Source organism: Pieris rapae, chromosome 11 (assembly GCF_905147795.1).
Source record: "Pieris rapae chromosome 11, ilPieRapa1.1, whole genome shotgun sequence".
Taxonomy (NCBI): Eukaryota; Metazoa; Arthropoda; class Insecta; order Lepidoptera; family Pieridae; genus Pieris; species Pieris rapae.
The window spans coordinates 3,736,212-3,755,052 of NC_059519.1; the positions used below are offsets into that span (position 1 = coordinate 3,736,212).

Genomic DNA, 18,841 nt, shown 5'->3' on the forward strand with positions numbered 1-18,841 from the left:
TAATGTGTTTATATTATATAATACATAATTTAAATTTGACTCTACTCAATTCTAAGAAGACATTACCGTCGACTCGACAATTAATCGTGGGAATTTGTATAATTGCCAACTAACAATGAATTCTACGTATTTCTTGATTTTTTGTTAGGTCTGTTTATCAAAGGTTAAATTTCTTGCCAGTTATTCATATTTTTGTACACATTTAGCGTCCAAAACGGTCGTATGATAAAAAGTGGAATACCAATACTAGAACAACAGGTTCGATTCTGACATGTCAAAACATGCTGGTGATCTGAATTCCTATTCATACATACAAGGAAAGTAAACACGTGTTTCGGCATTAAATTAATAGTAGTTTAATTACGTATATGGAATTTATCGATCAATAATGGAAAAGTGCAGAAATTTGTACTGTAAAATTTGTTTTAAACTTCCGTTTTATTTCTATAAAACGTGTTGCGAATTAGTAAGGATCTTTGTGATTCATACAGCTGGCAAAATATATGTATTACTATCAGGAAAAACTAATAAATTAGTTTTGTATTTATAAAACCACTATGTGACCAGTGTGTGTATGAAAGATGTCTTATAATGATCTTAATAAAATCTTTATTTAGTATAAACTGTTATTACTACAGATAATGTGAAATAAATTAAACCAAAGATGGAAGACATAATATATTTACAAAAAGGTTAAAACGTTTTATAAATGTTTTGTATTTTATTTATTTTTATTGATTTATTAAACTATGTGTACATACGTGAGGGCGATAAATCGTATAGTTTTGGTCAAAAATCAAAAGTTATTGATAAAACTGTTATTGAACACTCTTCTTATATCTTCATAACTACTCATTAAGCTTATTTTAGATGTTTTATTGATTTGTCTTAGTGTAAGCAATTTAAAAAATAAAAAACAAGACCAATATCCAAAGAATCTCCATACATAGTTTCTTCGATTTTCGTTGTGTTTATTTTGTAACATCGGTGCATCAAAGGCACGTGAATGTCTAATAACTACGTAATAATAGATGAAACGATTCTGATAAGATGTGGGAACTGTGGGAGCTTACATTCAATTAGTGTAATCAGATGTAAACGTTTACTTTGAACTGTAATCTTAAGAAAACAAAACATTATTGCATACTCCATTTTACATCCCTGTTATTACCAAATTATAGTGTTTATAAGATTTCGTACTGTATTGCGATAACACAGATTTCGTTTCTTGTGAGTGATAACTCAGACGATAGTCTACATATTATATTAAAAAATATATTTCTATATTTCGGTCTATCATTATACAAATACATTTATTCGTTTCACTTTTGTACTGAAGTTGCATTAAAAATGAATAAAAAAATTACCACACAATAATGTAGATACAATAGCCAGCTTATTAGAATAATTACATAAAAGCTACATTATATAAAAGCGTAAAAGACACTACAAGCAGAGGTCCTTGCAAATAAGCATTATGATCATGCAGGAAGTGATAAAATATTTGGTGTACAGTAATGACCAATGAATCACTTGGCCAATGCTATGACGCGGTTAGATAAGGTGATCTTCTTGAAACTGTCATGTAAAATCCGAGTAAAATATTTGAACAACACTTATATAAACCAAGAGCGATACAGCTTTTTAGGTCTGGGCCTCAGATTTCTGTATCCATGTCATTTCTTATAGAAAAGTATATATCAACCTTCTTCTCCTAACACACACACATTTGGGACTAAAACCGGTTACGTCACGTAGTTTTCTTTTACCGTACAAGCGAGTGTTAAATGCGCGCATAGACACAGAGTCCATTGCACAGCAGGCAATCGAACCTACGACCGCAGGAATGAGTCGCACGTTGTAACCACTAGGCCAATACACCTATAATACGTATCGACTATCATGATTGATTTGCGATTAGCGAGGAAAGTCTACTTAGAAGTTATAAAACCTGTAACTAAATACGAAACAAATCGATAAAAGTTTAATATCAGTAATCTCTATTTTCTTTAAACATTAATACTATTAAACCTCTACCTCTCGTAAAATAAATAACAGTCCTTGTCCTAAAATAAATAATAGTTAACAAAGTTATTTGAACCGTAACGCAGTCATTACGTCTTTTAGCACTTTACTACGAGGTTAACTCGTCGACGATATCGTAATATTGTCATCGCTTCATTTTTATTGTTGCACCTCTCTCTATTTTCATAAGAACGAAAAGGATAGATATTAAGTAAAAAGTACAATAAAGCATTTGTTTTTACTTTGTTTAACGTTTTTAAAGATTGGAATTATTGTCTGTTACTAAACTATTAGTTGTTTGGAGGTTGGATATTGTATAATGATAGATTGAGAATCCAAATACAGTCAAAACCGTTAACGACGACATCGATTACAACAACATACCGATTATATAGACGAAAATCAAATGTCGCGGCTGAATTCTATTCTATTATTATTCATAAGTAGTTCCTTCGATGTCGTTATAACAGATTTTGACTAAGTAATTCGAAATTCGAACAATCTAAGTAGTTTGATTTCTAGTTGATATTTCCTTCTTAGCTTTATACTATTGGGTATTATTCTTAATGGCGACTGATTCGCGGATCAATGTCCGAATTGACGGCGAGAACTCACAATTGCTCAATGGCGGTTTCCGGTGATCGATCAATCTGCGCGGACGCATACTCAATTGGCTACTTGAATTTATTTATGGAGGGTTTATTGCTAGGGATTTCCTAATGGATTAGGGATTATAAGGTCATATTAATTCAAAATTTGTTTTTGGGGTCTTTATGTATATATTGCTTACTTTTTGTATGTAACGATGGTCTACACGGAAGTTGTAGGCTTGTAAGGTCAGTTCTTTAGTACACTGAATTAATTGAATCATTAAAGTTGGTGACATTCTGAAGATGTACAAAGTAACTTCGTATGAAAACTTCTAACTTATACCGACTTCAAGACTTCATTACTTACATTGCTAACTTTTACTACTATTATTATTATTAATATTTCTACTAAGTATTAGTATTATGACATTTTATTATTTTTTACAACTGAGGCACAAACTAGATGCTGTGGTCTCTGGCAGAATGACCAGCGCTGTAAAACACTAGGAGCATAGGCTCCTTAGCATAATGCTGAGCCAGGGCCAATTACAACCACAGCATACACGCATTACATTCTAACAATGTACCTTGTACCTTAAAAACAATTTTTTATCTCTCATTTTTTTATTCTTTTATTATTTGATTATGTTTATTTTGTGTGTGTGTTTTGTTAGTCATATTTGTCAATGTCTATATCTAAAAATCTAATAAAACACTTGTCTAAAAAGATCAGATTTTGTCTACATAAAATCAAACTAATGGTACTATCCATCCATGATCCATGTACTATTAGCATTATTATTTTGAGTAAAGTGCCAATATCTAATTGTTTTTACACTCTTGCCATTTTAAAAATTAATGAGATTAAAAAGTAAAAATCAAGAACTAGTACGTTTGTATTCCGATAGTTTGTGCATGTCAAACTGAGTTACTTTACTATCTTTGACGCCAAACATCAATATTTCGTAACTAATTAAAGCAATATCGAGATAATGTATCAGTCTACCACAATAGACGCGCCGACAGTCTTCTGCTTATGAACGCATAAATCAACGCAAACCACCGGAACCGATATCAGTTTCGAAACCTCTTGTCAATTTGATAGTGTTCAAGTGCAGCATTATGTGCAATAAATATTTATTCAATACATTGTTTGAAGATAAGTTTAGTTACTGGCCTCTTCACAAGTTTACATAACACAGGTATTAGCTATCTTTGAGAGATTCGTGTTTATGGTTAAGTTTTTTTTGTAAGATGTTAAACTACATTAAAAATAATAATTTGATTCGATATGCAGATTAAGAGTAGATGTACATATAACTAATATTTGATTTATTTTACTTATGTGTGAAAAAGGTATAAAATTCATATACAAAATTCCCGTGTCAACAGTGTTTTGGCCCTAAAGGATTAAGGGTGGCCGTGCGTAATTTTTCTTTATTTATTGAAAAATTTTAATTATACACAACCAGTATTTTGTCATATATTTTGTCTATAATAAGATTTATAGACAAAATATATGACAAAACCAATATATAATAGTTTAACATAATAGTCCTCAAATTTTATAAACTTTTTTATTGTTAAATATCAACCTTGACATGAAGTTTGTGTAAATGTCATACGAATTTTAATGTGTATTCATATTTCATACCTACTGTTAGGAAAGGACTATGACCTCAATTGATTACATCAAATAGAATTATTAAAACGATCTTTTGAAGTAGAATTAAGTGTGAAGCGCTTCATGATGGTTTTCTATTATCAAAAAAACCCGATTTCACTATTTATAGTAAATCACTCAAGTAAGTAACGCCTCACTGTTTCGATTGTTTTGGAATCTTATAAAAAGTTTGAAAGAAGGAATGACTGTAAGATAATATGCTGAGACCATTCGAATATAACAAAAATAAATGAAAATAAACATTCTAAATTAAATGTAACTCGATCGCCCGAGTTCTGAGATGTTCTAACATTAATTGAAGTGAGGATCTGTCAAGTGCGATATTTCTGGTTCTTTTAATGTTTTGGATCTTTATTGTATATATTGATAATTAATTGAAATACACGTGTAACTGACAGTTGTGCTTTAGAGGAAATTCATGAGTTCTTCACAGGATTGTCTGTCATAAAAAATTTGGTTAGAATTTAAACCAAAACTATTGCACGCTGTGTTTGATTGTGATTGGACAATAATTGTTCCAATCACATTTGAACGTTTCGTCTTGCGTGTTTTGTATAACAATAATGAATTCTACATGGGAGTTTTGCTGGTACCAGAATTTAGAGTTGGAAGTCAATTAAATCAAAGATATTTCCAACTTCATAAAGCAATTTTAAATTAAATCTTTAAAGACTGATGCACATTCATAGATTTGATTGACATTTCGTAAACAAAGCCCAATTTAGACGCATTAACCGGGATCGATGATAATGAACTGTCGAGTTTTGGAAATTGGTGGCCTATTTCAAAATTTCACATGAATAAAATTTCGGGAACAATAAATCAATACACTATATTTATTACGACTACTTTAATATAGCAATTTCTTAATGTACTTTCTTAATATTAGCTAGTGAGCAGTTTTTTAATCAAACGATATCCTTAGGCCGGGTCTAATTAGACACAAATCTGCGTACAAGCAGGGCAAACTTAAACTATAACAGTAACAAATATCTAGCACATCTTCCTACATCATAACCAGCTAACAATACTAATTACAATTGTAAAAGTGATTACATATTCCAAGTAAGGTTCCGCTATACTCGGCCATCGAACTCATTTCCGCTCCTTAGCTCTAAGTTTTTTACCATAATTTAATATTGTAAACAGTCTTTCAATGTATTTAGTTTACGAGGATGTAATTAAAATGTAGTTCGCTGGTAAAGGATATTTTTATTTTTTGTGACTAAAAGATTACCTGTCAGAATTGTTTTAACACATTATAGACTTTATAATCATCTCCTTAAAATAATTGTAAACAGATGTAGGATTATTACAATCATGAAGGTGTTTTTCCTATTTCTCTTACTTTATAAGCTAAAATTCGTATATTTGCAATTCTCACTCATCAAAGTAATTGAAATGTATTTATCTATTGTCACTCTATATTATAAAATATTCAACAACTTATAGACGTGTACAGTTTCCAATTAAATAACTTTCCAGCAAGTGTCATAGTGACAGCCTTGACAATTGACAAGTGTTTTTAAACATCAAAGGAACATGGTGTTCATTGACATGCACCTTATGATAGGCTAAGATTAACCAGACGATACCTGTCGGCTGTCGGCCGTTGACGTGAGAATGTAAACATGTAGTAAGCTATAGTAAATACTCTATTTAGTTCACTGGTTTTCAATAAACACGAAATTGTGTGACATCAAGCGGTTTATGAAGCAAAAATTAAACCTTAAGTATGTTTTTGTATAGCCAATTATATTCGTCAACAAAGAAACTTTTACTATATAAGTATTTTATTCAACAACGCATTTATATTTATTTATTTATATTTATTATAGAATTTTCAAAAGAATCCTTCTACTAAAGGACTATATGTATAACTAGTTAGTGAATAAATTTCAAAAATCTTACCGCTACTTACATAATAAATTTGAATAAATCATTGTATTTGTAGAAACCTTTCAAAGGATTATTCGTAAAAGTTATGAGGCATAGCTTAAGCTAAATTTTTATTACTCCACAATTAGCCATTAATACGACGTAACACCGGATATGGTAGCTAATAAATTGTGGCAATTGTAGAGTCGAAAATAACATTCACCGTAAAAAGAACGTTTTCAATTTAAATTAGCGGAATTCGGCGGGTAAATAGCGAGCGAAAGAGTTCTGTGCAAATAAACAATTACACATAATTTATAACATGTGTAATTAAATTCTTTATTTTAAGTTAAAATGACCAAGTATATCTATAAACTATTGTCTGAGGTTATAAGTATTTTTGTATTTGATTTTGTATCTATTCAAATGCAAAATATTTCAAAACCAAGGAATCTCCAAACAGGTTATTCGTATAAGGAATAATATCCAATTACATAGCAATACCTATCGCCCACCCATTTACTTGCATCACGTCTCCCACGTAATCTTAAATTAAGTATTACTTATTGGTATAAAATAAGTCATTAAATAGTAACTTTACATTTAAAAATTTATATATTCTTCAACGAATTTATAGTCTATATATTCGGAACCCACAGACTATATAGACTTTTACCTGCATAAAGGTTTAGTCTATTTGTGGTAAAGTAATAACTTGTCGTGTCGGGTGTCCAAGAACATTTGCGTTGATGACATTCCACAAACAAATTATTGATTAATTCATCACACTAATATATAATTTGTTACGACCTAACGAGATGCTTCGAAATCTTGTCTACAAACAGAAGTCCATCTATTTTAGGCCCTCATAAAGTCACTTCATTATTGCTTTGTTTTTAACTTAGCTATTTTTTCAAATTGATTGTGTTTAACGGAATTTGTATGATTTTGCTAATAGCAAACATTCTCATTTTAATCTGTAGATTACTACATCTGTAGATGCAATTTCGTTGTCAAAACGTCGTAAGCGCAGTAAAATATCGCATTTCGTGTTTACGATACAACGCGTTCTATAATTGAGCGATGCGGGAGAGTTCAACACATCGCGGTTCATCTTTTTAGAATACGACACAAATAACATTCTATATTTGTAAATTTATACACGGACAGCTTTAAGAGCGATCATCCACGGTCAAGCGTCTACACAGTTTTCGTCTTTGTTACGGAATATACAAGTCACATAATTCCATGTATTAGCAAAATGTATAATGCGCTTTTATCCTAATTTATAGAATACGGATTCTAAGGTGCTGTTATGCAGGAGCCATGGCGATGACCACATGCAGCAGTGTTTGTAAATAGAACGCATCGTAACTACTCAGTTGTATTTTTATCAACTTTAATGAATGATTCGACGTCCACTGCTTGTTCGGTAGCGGCGTTATGTCGGGAGTTTATTGAGATGCAGTAATGAAATAATACAGAGTGATATCCGCGTTATCATTTATTTACTCACATACTTTGGGGCTGTGACATCTTTGAAAGATGTTTCGGTTGTATGTGACATCGTTAGTTCTTGTTTACAAACAACGCTGAACTTTTTGTTCGTTCATTGTTTAGATACTAATTGCGGACAAATGCATTCTCTCAGTTTTCACTGTGTCTAAGCGTGTGAAAGTATCGCTTATGAGATTCTTAGCGTGTATTTGCCTCATTCATTACTGCTTTGGGAAGTAAAAAAATCATGCTTATCTCGGCGCAAACAAGGCAACAGTGGTCCAAGAGCCATCTGTTCGTTGCACCCATAAAGATAACGAAATTGTTCAAACGGGAACGATATGCATTTTGTGTCAGACCCTTGCGCAGAGCTCTCGTTCGCGCGAAAAATCCGCCATTTTATACAAACTATGTGCTCCATATTCGATCCTACGGTGCGTTGTTTGATTTTCTGTATGAGATGTGGTTTATTTTTGATCGCGTTGTCCTATTTAATCCGTTATGGCGCACCGCGTGCGCTCTCATCAGTCTTGTAGTGTTGCTTGACGTGTATACTTTCAATATTTCAAAATGCTTAAATATATAGTTAATAAGTTTAAAAAGGTGTCATCTAATTGTAACCTGTTTACTTCGAACAATGTAAATATTATTTGAAGCGATTTTTGGTGAGTTTTCAAACTCATATTTAAGATTTATCTGTTTTGTTATAGATTTATCCGGACCCGGAATCGGAGAAGGCTATAATGGGTTCAGTGGTGTACTGCATTCACCACAAAGAAGGATGCCAATGGTCTGACGAGCTTCGCAAGTTGAAGGTATGTTGGGAATATAACTTAGTTCAGATAAATTAATCAAGTGAGCGATAAAACGGCTCACATTTGAAACCTTTCCCTGTTTGGCATATTTTTTTATCAGATGTTCTATTGAGTAAACAGATTGTTAGACGATAAACATTCTTTACTGAGGAATCGGCGCAATAGCATATACATACATTTCAGTACAGTAATAAGTAGTAATTATGTCTTTGAAGGTGTTGATAATTTATTAATTTAATAATTAGTAAGCAGATAGATGCATCGATCTCAGAACAAAAGTATTAAATGATAATTTCTGTTATGATATGTATAAAATGATAAGCTTGATTTACAATTGCTAAGTAGGACACTATCGTAATATTATGTGACATAAAGAGAGCGTGTTTTATTGATAAATCATATTTACACAAATTTTCACATGTTTTATTTTATAGCTAAAAATTTAGCTCAAGCATTTATACATGTTGTGTTAACCTTAAAAGTACACTTGATTGATGGATTTGTAAGTTAAAGTAACAACTTAATCGGCTATCCATACTAAATTTTAGTTATTCTGTTGCATGCGAGGTCGTACTTTCATACAAAAATATTACCTATGCGTGGATACCGACACTATTTTTTATTAGCGTTATCGTAAAAAGTATATTTTAAACTATATATCGACGTAGTACATTTGGGGCATTATCAGTTGTATCGGTTCAAAGATACTTTATATCTCAAAGAATTACATAACATTTAATTATTCTGCAAATATTAAAATCTAAACTATGTATATAGAGTTTGTCTCGGCAGAAACATTATATTGTATAAGCAAAGCAAAAACAAAGTCGTGTAATTTCGACGTTTTATTTACTTAACAACAAAAAAAAACCGTGCATATCTACCGTTTCGAAAATTTAATAACATTGTTCTTATTCCGTTCTTTTGTTTTCTCATTCCAGGCGCATTTAAACACTTGCAAACACGACGCTATACTCTGCGCAGCGCAATGCGGTGCGATGATCCCGCGCGTGTTAATGCAAGACCACCTGCGTTACACCTGCCCACGTCGCCGTGCCAATTGTGAGCACTGTGCTAAGGAGTTCTCTGGCAGTGCGCTTGAGGTAATCTTTCTGATCCTTAAGAACAAATAGAGCTACTGAAAATATTATCGAAGTATAACTATTTGTTTGTACACTGGCTGAGTTGAAGAACTGCTTATTATGTTATTAGTTACAAGAGAGAATTTTTTAAATGTTGAATTATGTATAGAAATTTAAAAAAAGTTGAAATATATGAAGGTTTTATTGTGCAGTTCTGTCGTATTAGTAGTAACTGTTAAGAATAAATTGGTGGGAAATAAAATGAATTATTCGTAAACACAATTAATCACTTCGCTTATTTGACTGCATGTGTAGCCAGTTACTTCACAGTTCGCTTTAAAATTTCTATTCTATTGTTTTATTCACAATCTATTTACAAGTTCTAGAAGTTAATAATGGACGTATATTCCAGGAACACCAAGGAAACTGTGGTCACGAGCCAGTCTACTGCGAGAACAAATGCGGCGCTAAAGTTCAGCGTCGTCATACTCAACAGCACTTGCAGCAACATTGCAGCAAGAGGCTTGTGCCTTGCCGACACTGCGCCCAGAGATACACACAGGTGAGATACTCTTTTTTTCACTAAACATACTTTTTTCCAAGATTTATGTAGTTCAGAAACAAAACTTAGTGTGATTTAGGATTTAAAGTATTTTAGACGTACGAATTTACATACATACGGATAGTTTGTTATGTTCGGCAGTTTTAAATAATGATAACTTTTGTACAACACTAAGGGCCTGTTTCACAATGTATGGATAAAGTGTCAAATAGCTATGCAACACATAAATTATTCGACAGATAAAAGTTCTCAATAAGATACTTCGCATTTCATGACGTATAGCGCTATCTGACAGTCGTGAAACGCAATAATACTATTTATCCTACCAATAAGTAATAAATAGCTTATTTGGAACTTATCCGGACATTGTGAAACAGTCCCTAAGAATATTTATTTTAAAAATGACCGTTTCATTATTATTACTGTGTTCCTTTTTTAAGTATATTTTTGTTTCACTAGAGTGAACACATTAATAATAGTTCTTTAAGCCATAAAATAGCGATGATTTAATGTACTATGACTATTACAGGACACAGTGGGAGCCCATGGAGCGTCGTGTGCGCGTGCGCCGGTTCCTTGCCCACAGCGTTGCGCCGCAGCTCCTGCCAGAGACGAGTTGGATGCTCACCTTCGGGATCACTGCGCCGCTGCGTCGCTGCCCTGTGCCTATAGAGACGCCGGATGTCGATTCAAGGTGAGATAAAAGACATATATTTCTTTGGAATCTTATAAAAACTCCAAATCTATTGCTTACCTAACAAAAGAAAATCTCGAACCTCGAATAGCATTAGCGTAAGTTACATTTATTTTCTTATCAATTAAATTAATTGAGATATTTAAATTTCAGGGCACTCGTCAAGCTCTTGACCGCCATATTGAAGAAAGCTGTCAGGCGCATTTGGCCCTCGTATGTGGAGTAGCTACCAGACAGGCGCGTCAATTGGAATCCCTGCGATCTGCTCTTGCAAGATTAGCCCTAAACCAGTCTGGGGCTCTTGTCTGGAGAATATCAGACTTCGCTGCTAAGATGGCTGAAGCTAAATGCAAGGAGGGCGTCGAACTTGTCTCTCCGGCTTTCTACACCAGCCAATATGGTTATAAATTGCAGGTGAGAAGATAAGAAAATTTAAATTTTTAAGTAAAAATATCAAGAAATTTAAAACATCTGCATAATTTGAAACCATTGTTAAGTGACATTGGGTTAGGTTAGTTTGTTTGTAAACAAAGGGAGAGATTATTTATATGGAGTGAATAATATCGCGTGACTAAGCCATTGCCAGCGGCCGTAGTACAACTAAATCCGTGTAGCTTAGTCATGACGTTTTATTGTGGAATTTATGGTTGCAGGTCTTTTATTATGATCTATTTTCGTTTACTACCTACTACAAATAAAAGATAACATATTTAAATTATTTCCTTGTGTTAATATTACTTGATTTTGTTTCAGGCGTCACTATTTTTAAACGGCAACGGCGCCGGCGAGTCTACCCATATGTCAGTTTATATCAAGATTTTGCCAGGCGAATACGATGCTTTGCTCCGCTGGCCGTTCGCCCATACTGTCTCTTTCACACTCTTCGATCAAAGCTCCACGCCAGACAGAGCCTGCAATATGGTCGAGAGTTTCGTCCCAGATCCCACCTGGAAGAACTTCCAGCGCCCATCAAAGGAACCAGATGCACTAGGATTCGGTTTTCCACGATTCGTCTCACACGAAATGCTCAAGAAGAGGAACTTTGTGAAAGATGATGTCCTATTTTTACGGGTCAAAGTGGATCCCAGCAAGATTGTCGCCGTATAAACCAAAATAGTCACTGTTATTTAGTATTAGATATTTAAAAAATTTAAAAGTCATAGTTTTAGATGTACATACTTAATATAAGGTGTAAATAGTTTTCCGTTTTCTGTAAGCTGTAAATATTAATTAGGAGCGCATTTGCAGCATTGTTATCCTTTCACTGAAGATCTCTTGAATTTCATTGCCGCCTGAAACGTAACAAACTCAGCGTGTGTCAAAGGTAATCGGCTCATACTTACCCGTGCCATATGCACACATTTTTATAGGTCACTGCAAAAATTGTGTGTTGCCAGAAAACGTTCGCTGAGCATTTTTGGTCGCCTTACAAAGATAATAGGCGTTTTAAAAAATGCAGAACTGAAATTTAGATTTACATATACAGTATAGAAGCTTTGAAACACGTTTAGTTATGTTATTTCGGCACGTCTATGTATAAAGAATATTAAAATATATATTTATTGTATGTATAGAAGGACATGAAAAATGTTTTGTAAATATAAAAAACCTCGTTTAACAAGCTGGAGTTAGACCAAAGTGTTTTGATGACTTTGCGAAGGAGAGATGTAAAATAGACGGAGCAAAGTTATCAACGCAATAAAAGGCGGCAAAGTCGTGAACTATTGTGTAAGCGTTTTTTGATTCTAATATTTTGTTTAAGTATTCCCATTTTTTCTAAATTTCTACTTCGGATCTCTAAATAACGCTTGCTTGAAATTAATCTCAACGGTAATTTTACATTCCAGAGACATTTATTATAAGACCACTTATTAGTTGCAACATATTTTATTATCTATAGGTTAAGGATATTGCCTATCGTGATTATGTAAAGCATTGAGGGCTTTATTATTTGATAATATAATACAACTTCTATTCAGGCCATAGTTAGACATTCTGAGTATAATTCCAAGAGTATTTTATTGTATAAAAATAATTATGTTTTCCTTTCCATCATTATAATGTTGGAAAGAGATAGCATGATAGATAAGATTATTATAGTATAGTTATTTATCTTAGGAGGAAAAGTATAGTACTGTTCATGCCAATGTATTTAGTATAGGTTTCTTTAGATTTAGTTCTAAATAACCTAGCCTAGCTAAGAATAATGACAACGAGACTAACAAATAGAATAGTTAGTGTTAAGAGTAGATGATTTACATGATAAGGTGGAAAATATATTTTTTTTCTTAAATAAATCTTTTATTGAATTATCATGCAATATTATAATTAATTGTTTGTGAGCAGGAACATCACTTTTCCGCTTTGCAACTATAGCAAAAATGCAACACAATAACACATATCACAATTGATATGGTCTTCATAGTGAACATAATCGACTGAATATGAAATATATTATAAATTTACTTAACAACGATTTTAGATTAGATTCGAGCCTAGCGAGTACCTGTGAAAACTGATAACGCATCTTAAACATAATTATACACTCCGTTCTTTAATTACAGAGTCACTCAGGTATATTCATGTACTTTTAAAGTACGGTTTAATTTTATTTGTCATGTACATGTCATAAGTATATAATAATGTTTACAGCTGTCGGGAGTTCGAAACCTGACTGGAACATCGGTTCCGTAATTCCAAGTTGGCAGCTCTTCCGCCCCAGGAAAAACTCGCCGTATAAGGAAAGCGGTCCGAACAACAACACCACGATGAACGCTATATAATCAATACTAGCCAAGATAATTATTAAAAATTACTCCCGCGTCATGAATGTAAATGAACGATATTTAAAATTTATAACAGATTTCACATTTTACGTCCCTTGGAATAGTGAAAGTTACTTCGTTTGGCCGAACCCCAGGTGGGATCCCATCGTGGATCCTTCCTTGCCTTCTTGGAAGTAAAAGATTTTATATTTATATTTTTGGTTTAAAACTGATTTTGGATATAAATTTATGAATAATTAATTAATACATTAACTGTTAGTGAAAATGTAGTATTTTATTATAAGTCTACAGCCTGCATGTTACAGGATTTGTTGATGTTTAAAATTTTGTCTGTAATAAAGATGCAAGTATACAAATTTGGGAGCAAAAGAGAAACAGAAAAATGAAGGCTCTGGTGGGTGTTTTTACAGAGTCAGAAAATTACATTCACATTTCTGGTGTGAACCTCAACAATCTTTAACTAACCTAATCTAATATTTAGAAATATTAATTCCTATTATTTTCACATTGTAAAGTGGAAATTTTAATATCAGTAAAAAGGAAGCATATATATAATATGTACACACCTAAGATTACTGCAATACGGCAGTTCGCTACAAAGATTTGACACAAGGAAACTCCTTTAAAACTACCAAATAAATTAAATGGGTTCAGATTTCTATTAATTGCTATAACCCTTTTGATAGTCCACAATCAGGGACTGAATATGTCTTATGAAAAGCCTTAATTTCAATAATATAGTTATATAATATATTTTTCAAAAATAAACATTTTCCAATGGTGTACAATTTATTTAAAAAATATAGATGGTAAAAAAGACTACAGTAAAATTGGTTCTAACATTGACATATTATCAAAGGAACACACACATATCAATTCAGCACATATTATGCACTTCCCAATCACAGTATATTTTCACATATTTTGTGAAGTTCCCGACTGGCTGAATGTAGAGCTATTCAGTGTTGATGATGTTGACTTCTTAGAAGTCTGAAAATAAAGTTATAAAATTAAGAAATGACAGCAACATATAGGGTACTAGCGGATCCGACAGACGTTGTCCTGTCTATACGTCTTTAATTTGAAAATTTCAAACTTTTTTTAATAAGCTAAAACATTCTGGACCATTTTGATGAAAATTATTATTCAAATGTTATGACAATATCTAACGATCCAGCACATGGTCACACACGATATAACACAATGATAACAAAACTTTTTTTAAATTTCGGGACAGACTAAAATTAAAATTCGAATATTATTTAAAATTTGACAGTGCGATGGTAGCGCCGTCTGTCGGATCCAATGTAAAACATTCCAAAATCAACAACTACTAATTAATTAAAAAAAACATTGTCCAGCGGACAAAATTGTGAATCTAAACCATTCTCGAATCTCCACGAACACACACACAAAATTTCATCAAAATTGGTCCAGTCGTTTAGGAGGAGTTCAGTCACATACACACGCACACAAGAAATATATATATAGGGTATAGATAACATTCGACTTATTAATATTTTGTAATTTTTTTGACTTCTGTAAGTAACAAAATAACCAATAATATGTATAAAAACTTCGCTTTGAACTAACACTGATTTATTAATCATATGCTTCAAAATTATCATACATATATGAATAAAAAGTTAACAATATATTATGTATTTAAAAATGGCAAATACGTGATCAGATTCCTGTGCCTTGCTAACAGTAACTAATTTTGTAAGGAAATGCTTTATAGTATTTATTTTAGATAAGTGTACACTAAAAATACCATTTGAATCTTCAGTAATTCATTCATAGCTGAAGGCAGCAGTGGTTTAACAGAATTGATTTCCATCATTGTTAAATGATCCAGTCTACCATAAGAACCACCAGACTTCATTAAAGCATCCATAGAAGTCCGTAGTTTGGACATCCTTATATCCCATATGTCTTTGATAATTGTTTTAATTTCAGATGCATTTGGTATATCTTCAGATGCAGCGCCTAATATCAGTTTTGCTTCTACCATATAATGTTCATGGGGCATTTTTGTAAAAAATCTGTAATAAGATAAATTACCTATAAGATTTACAAACTAATTTAAAAAATAATAAATCTGTATTTATTTCTCTAAATATCAAATAAGTCTTAGTTAAGACATACTTTATAAGCATGTTATTGCTAATAATTGGTCATTGTTGTTTATATTTGCTTTGCAAAACAGTAAGAGTAATGTTGTATAATCCTGATTAATTATACAATTTATTGAACTAAATTAAACATTATTGGACTCAGTTGCATCTAAGTATGTGTAACAAATATTGACTATTTAGTTACTCTATATTTAATTGGTAGGTTTCGTTTCCAAAAGCGTTATCCTTACACTAATTCGTTACCTGGATCTTTTTTCTTCTTCTTTGATATTTTCCAAATTATCAATTTCCATCCAATCTGGGGGCACAATTCGACACTTTTGTTTTTGTTTTAACATAACCGCTAACCACAATGGAACGTTCATTGGTAACCCAGCACGAAAAGGTCCAAATTCACCACAAATTAAGTAGATTTTGTCATAAGAAAAATTTGGTATTATACTAGCTATTCTGTTTTCACCTATAAACTCTATCTCATACGGATCCATAGTTTATTTGTTTCAGATACACGGCACCGCATTCAACCATTAAACAATAAGGTTATTTAACATAAAACCTAAAAAATAAAAAAATTCAGTCAAATATTAAGTGTGATTAATCATTAATGTTATGATACAAAATCGAAAGTTGAAATTTCAAAAGTTAACTTTTATGGAAACTAAAAGTTTATAGTCAATGTCAAATTTTGGCGCTAAATTAATGGAAAGAAAATTTGCTAATGTATTATAGTGACATCCAGCGCCTTAACTTTAAATTGTTTTTTTAATAAATAATTTACTGATTATGACGCCATCTAGTCATGCTTTTCTGTATTAAAGAGTACTATAACTGTTAACTTTGATTTAATATTATATGAAACAGAAAGAGCGCAGCACATACATTTTTTTTGAACAAGTTTGCGCTTATCGGAGTTTGGTATTATAATATGACGTTTAATTCGATATATTATAAAGTTTAAACTGTGGAAAATTCAACATTTGGATTTACAATTTCCTTCTGGATTCTGATAATAAACTAAAAATTAGATTTATCTATTTAAGATCATTTAGGTTTTTCCTTATTTTCTTTCATAACAGTAACTTAATTAAATTTAATAGCCACAAAACAGAAAAAGTATCTTAAGTATAATTTAAATAGAATCAAAATATCCTCATTAAATAAGGGGTAGTTTTGTAGACACAGCGTATAATTACTATTTTTTCATAACTGTAACACTTTATTAGGGACAAGTAACTAGCACTATTTTATTACTTAAAAGACACACGCCTTTTGATTTCACACTCATAAAAATAACCTTTAGATTTCATATGTTTTGAATATATAGTTATAAGATTGTTGGCGATTTCTTTAGAAATTACCAACACTTGAACCTTCCTTCGGTTAATCATTTAATACTATATTCGTAAAAACTGTACAAATATCCGTCTAGTTGTTTTTGAGATCATCGCGTTCATACAGACTTATAGACGTCGCCGGGGGACATTATTTTATAATACATACGATATAAAGTACATAGTTACATAAATAATGTAATAAATTTACCTTTTACAAAATTATGTTAGCAATATTTTACAGATGCACGTCCTAATCAAAACCATTGATTTTATTTAAATACTAGTCTTTTAGTCTACAAGTATCCAAATGGCGGACTGAAGCAAGATAATAATTTTGACGGCCCCACGATCGATGCAAATCGCTTTGGCAAAGTGCAAAGTCCTAATTACTAGCAGTAAATTAGGGTGGCCGGTTGACAATGTCGCAGACATCTGATATTTATGGAGATTTGCTGAGCGGACTTCTAGTTTCTTTGTTTGTAGGAGAGTTACGGAGTTAATTCTGATGCGATTGCGTTATAGTATTTTTAATTTTATCCAAACATATGATACAAATTTGTATAGGTATGTTTCATTCATACACATTTTTACTAAATATTTTGACATAAATAGTTACAAGTACTTAGCAAATAAGGCCTTAATATGCTTAATATTTAAATTGTTTAGATGTGCGTTTGTGTATGAATCTTTATTTTACTTTAGTACGATATGTACTACTAAAAAAATTGTGGACTATCATATCACATAATTAATATTATAGGAGGGTAGAGAGAAAGAGAGGTAGACCACAAAAAAGATGGGACGACGACATTAGACAAGTCGCGGGAACAACATGGGGTAGAGTGGCCTTAGAAAGGCCAGAATGGAGTATATTAGAGGAGGCCTTTGCCACCTGGCAAACGGTCAAGCGAAAATGGAAAAAAAGGAACAATTTACGAAAAATAAAATAAAGAATACGCTGTCATGTCCGATAAAAAGGCTATTATATAATATTATAGGATGCACCTATCAGCATATAACTAATGGAGAGTATAGATAAATTCATATCAATAAGCAGGCTAGGTGTAGTCGTTCCAATTTTAATTACACACATATAAGATATATGCTCAATAGTCTTATTGCAAATAGAGCGCTGTGGATTGCCTAAGTCCAGACTTTGCAAATGGATTGAGGCTAACTTAACACTGGACTGTAAGTGCGGGTTATTAAACGTCTTTCTTTCTTTTTTCAGAAATGGTGATAGTTAAATCAAAACAAGGAGTATATTGCAACCAAAGGTGGCAATCATATATATCATAGTTTGGCTTTAGAGATACGACAACTTTTGATTAATATATTATAAAACATGACATAAAGCAATATTTTAGTAATGCCTGGAAAAAATATATTCTATATTGTATGTTGTTTAAAAGTAGAACTTTCATTTGACAGAGACTCGGTGTGTTGAGAGGGTATATATCTTCGAATATCGACTGCCGGGGCTGGCCTTGATGTTGCTGGAAAGACGCCGTAGACGCCATCAACGCAAACTCAAAGTGACCATGCAGCATGAAGCGGTTGTAACCGCTACCACCGTGGATTAATTTGATTGAAAAGTTTAACATATATGTTAAAGTCTATTCAATCAAATTAATTCACAAAGAACATTATTTCCCCACCTCCCAATTACTGCAATACATAATCAATAAAAATTTACGACAAACCGGTGGCAATAGAAACTGTTAATCAGGTGTGTCTGACGCCCCCTATATCGTAA

General features: G+C 32.2%; 2 protein-coding genes across 5 annotated transcripts in view; one reads left to right on the top strand and one right to left on the bottom strand.

The window, feature by feature from the left end:
• The window catches only part of LOC110997409 (TNF receptor-associated factor 4), a 58,913-nt gene extending 45,793 nt beyond the window's left edge, over window positions 1-13,120 (top strand). For 2 of the 4 annotated variants that reach the window (XM_022265558.2, XM_022265556.2), the window contains 6 exons: window positions 8,385-8,489; window positions 9,431-9,592; window positions 9,984-10,133; window positions 10,663-10,827; window positions 10,981-11,241; window positions 11,581-13,120. In XM_022265558.2, the coding sequence (XP_022121250.1) occupies window positions 8,385-8,489; window positions 9,431-9,592; window positions 9,984-10,133; window positions 10,663-10,827; window positions 10,981-11,241; window positions 11,581-11,934 (1,197 nt within the window). In that variant the 3' untranslated portion in view covers window positions 11,935-13,120. Of the gene's footprint in view, window positions 1-8,000; window positions 8,109-8,194; window positions 8,314-8,384; window positions 8,490-9,430; window positions 9,593-9,983; window positions 10,134-10,662; window positions 10,828-10,980; window positions 11,242-11,580 lie in introns of those variants that run through there. The other 2 variants (XM_022265557.2, XM_022265560.2) reach the window with 2 other exon arrangements.
• A 1,269-nt stretch (window positions 13,121-14,389) lies between these two features.
• LOC110997401 (probable DNA replication complex GINS protein PSF2) lies at window positions 14,390-16,396 on the bottom strand. The gene is made up of 3 exons (XM_022265547.2): window positions 15,995-16,396; window positions 15,388-15,658; window positions 14,390-14,603 (listed from the first exon to the last, which is right to left on the bottom strand). The coding sequence occupies exons 1-3, from the start codon at window positions 16,237-16,239 to the stop codon at window positions 14,529-14,531; spliced, it is 591 nt and encodes a 196-aa protein (XP_022121239.1). The 5' UTR covers window positions 16,240-16,396; the 3' UTR covers window positions 14,390-14,528.
• Window positions 16,397-18,841: the final 2,445 nt, after the last annotated feature.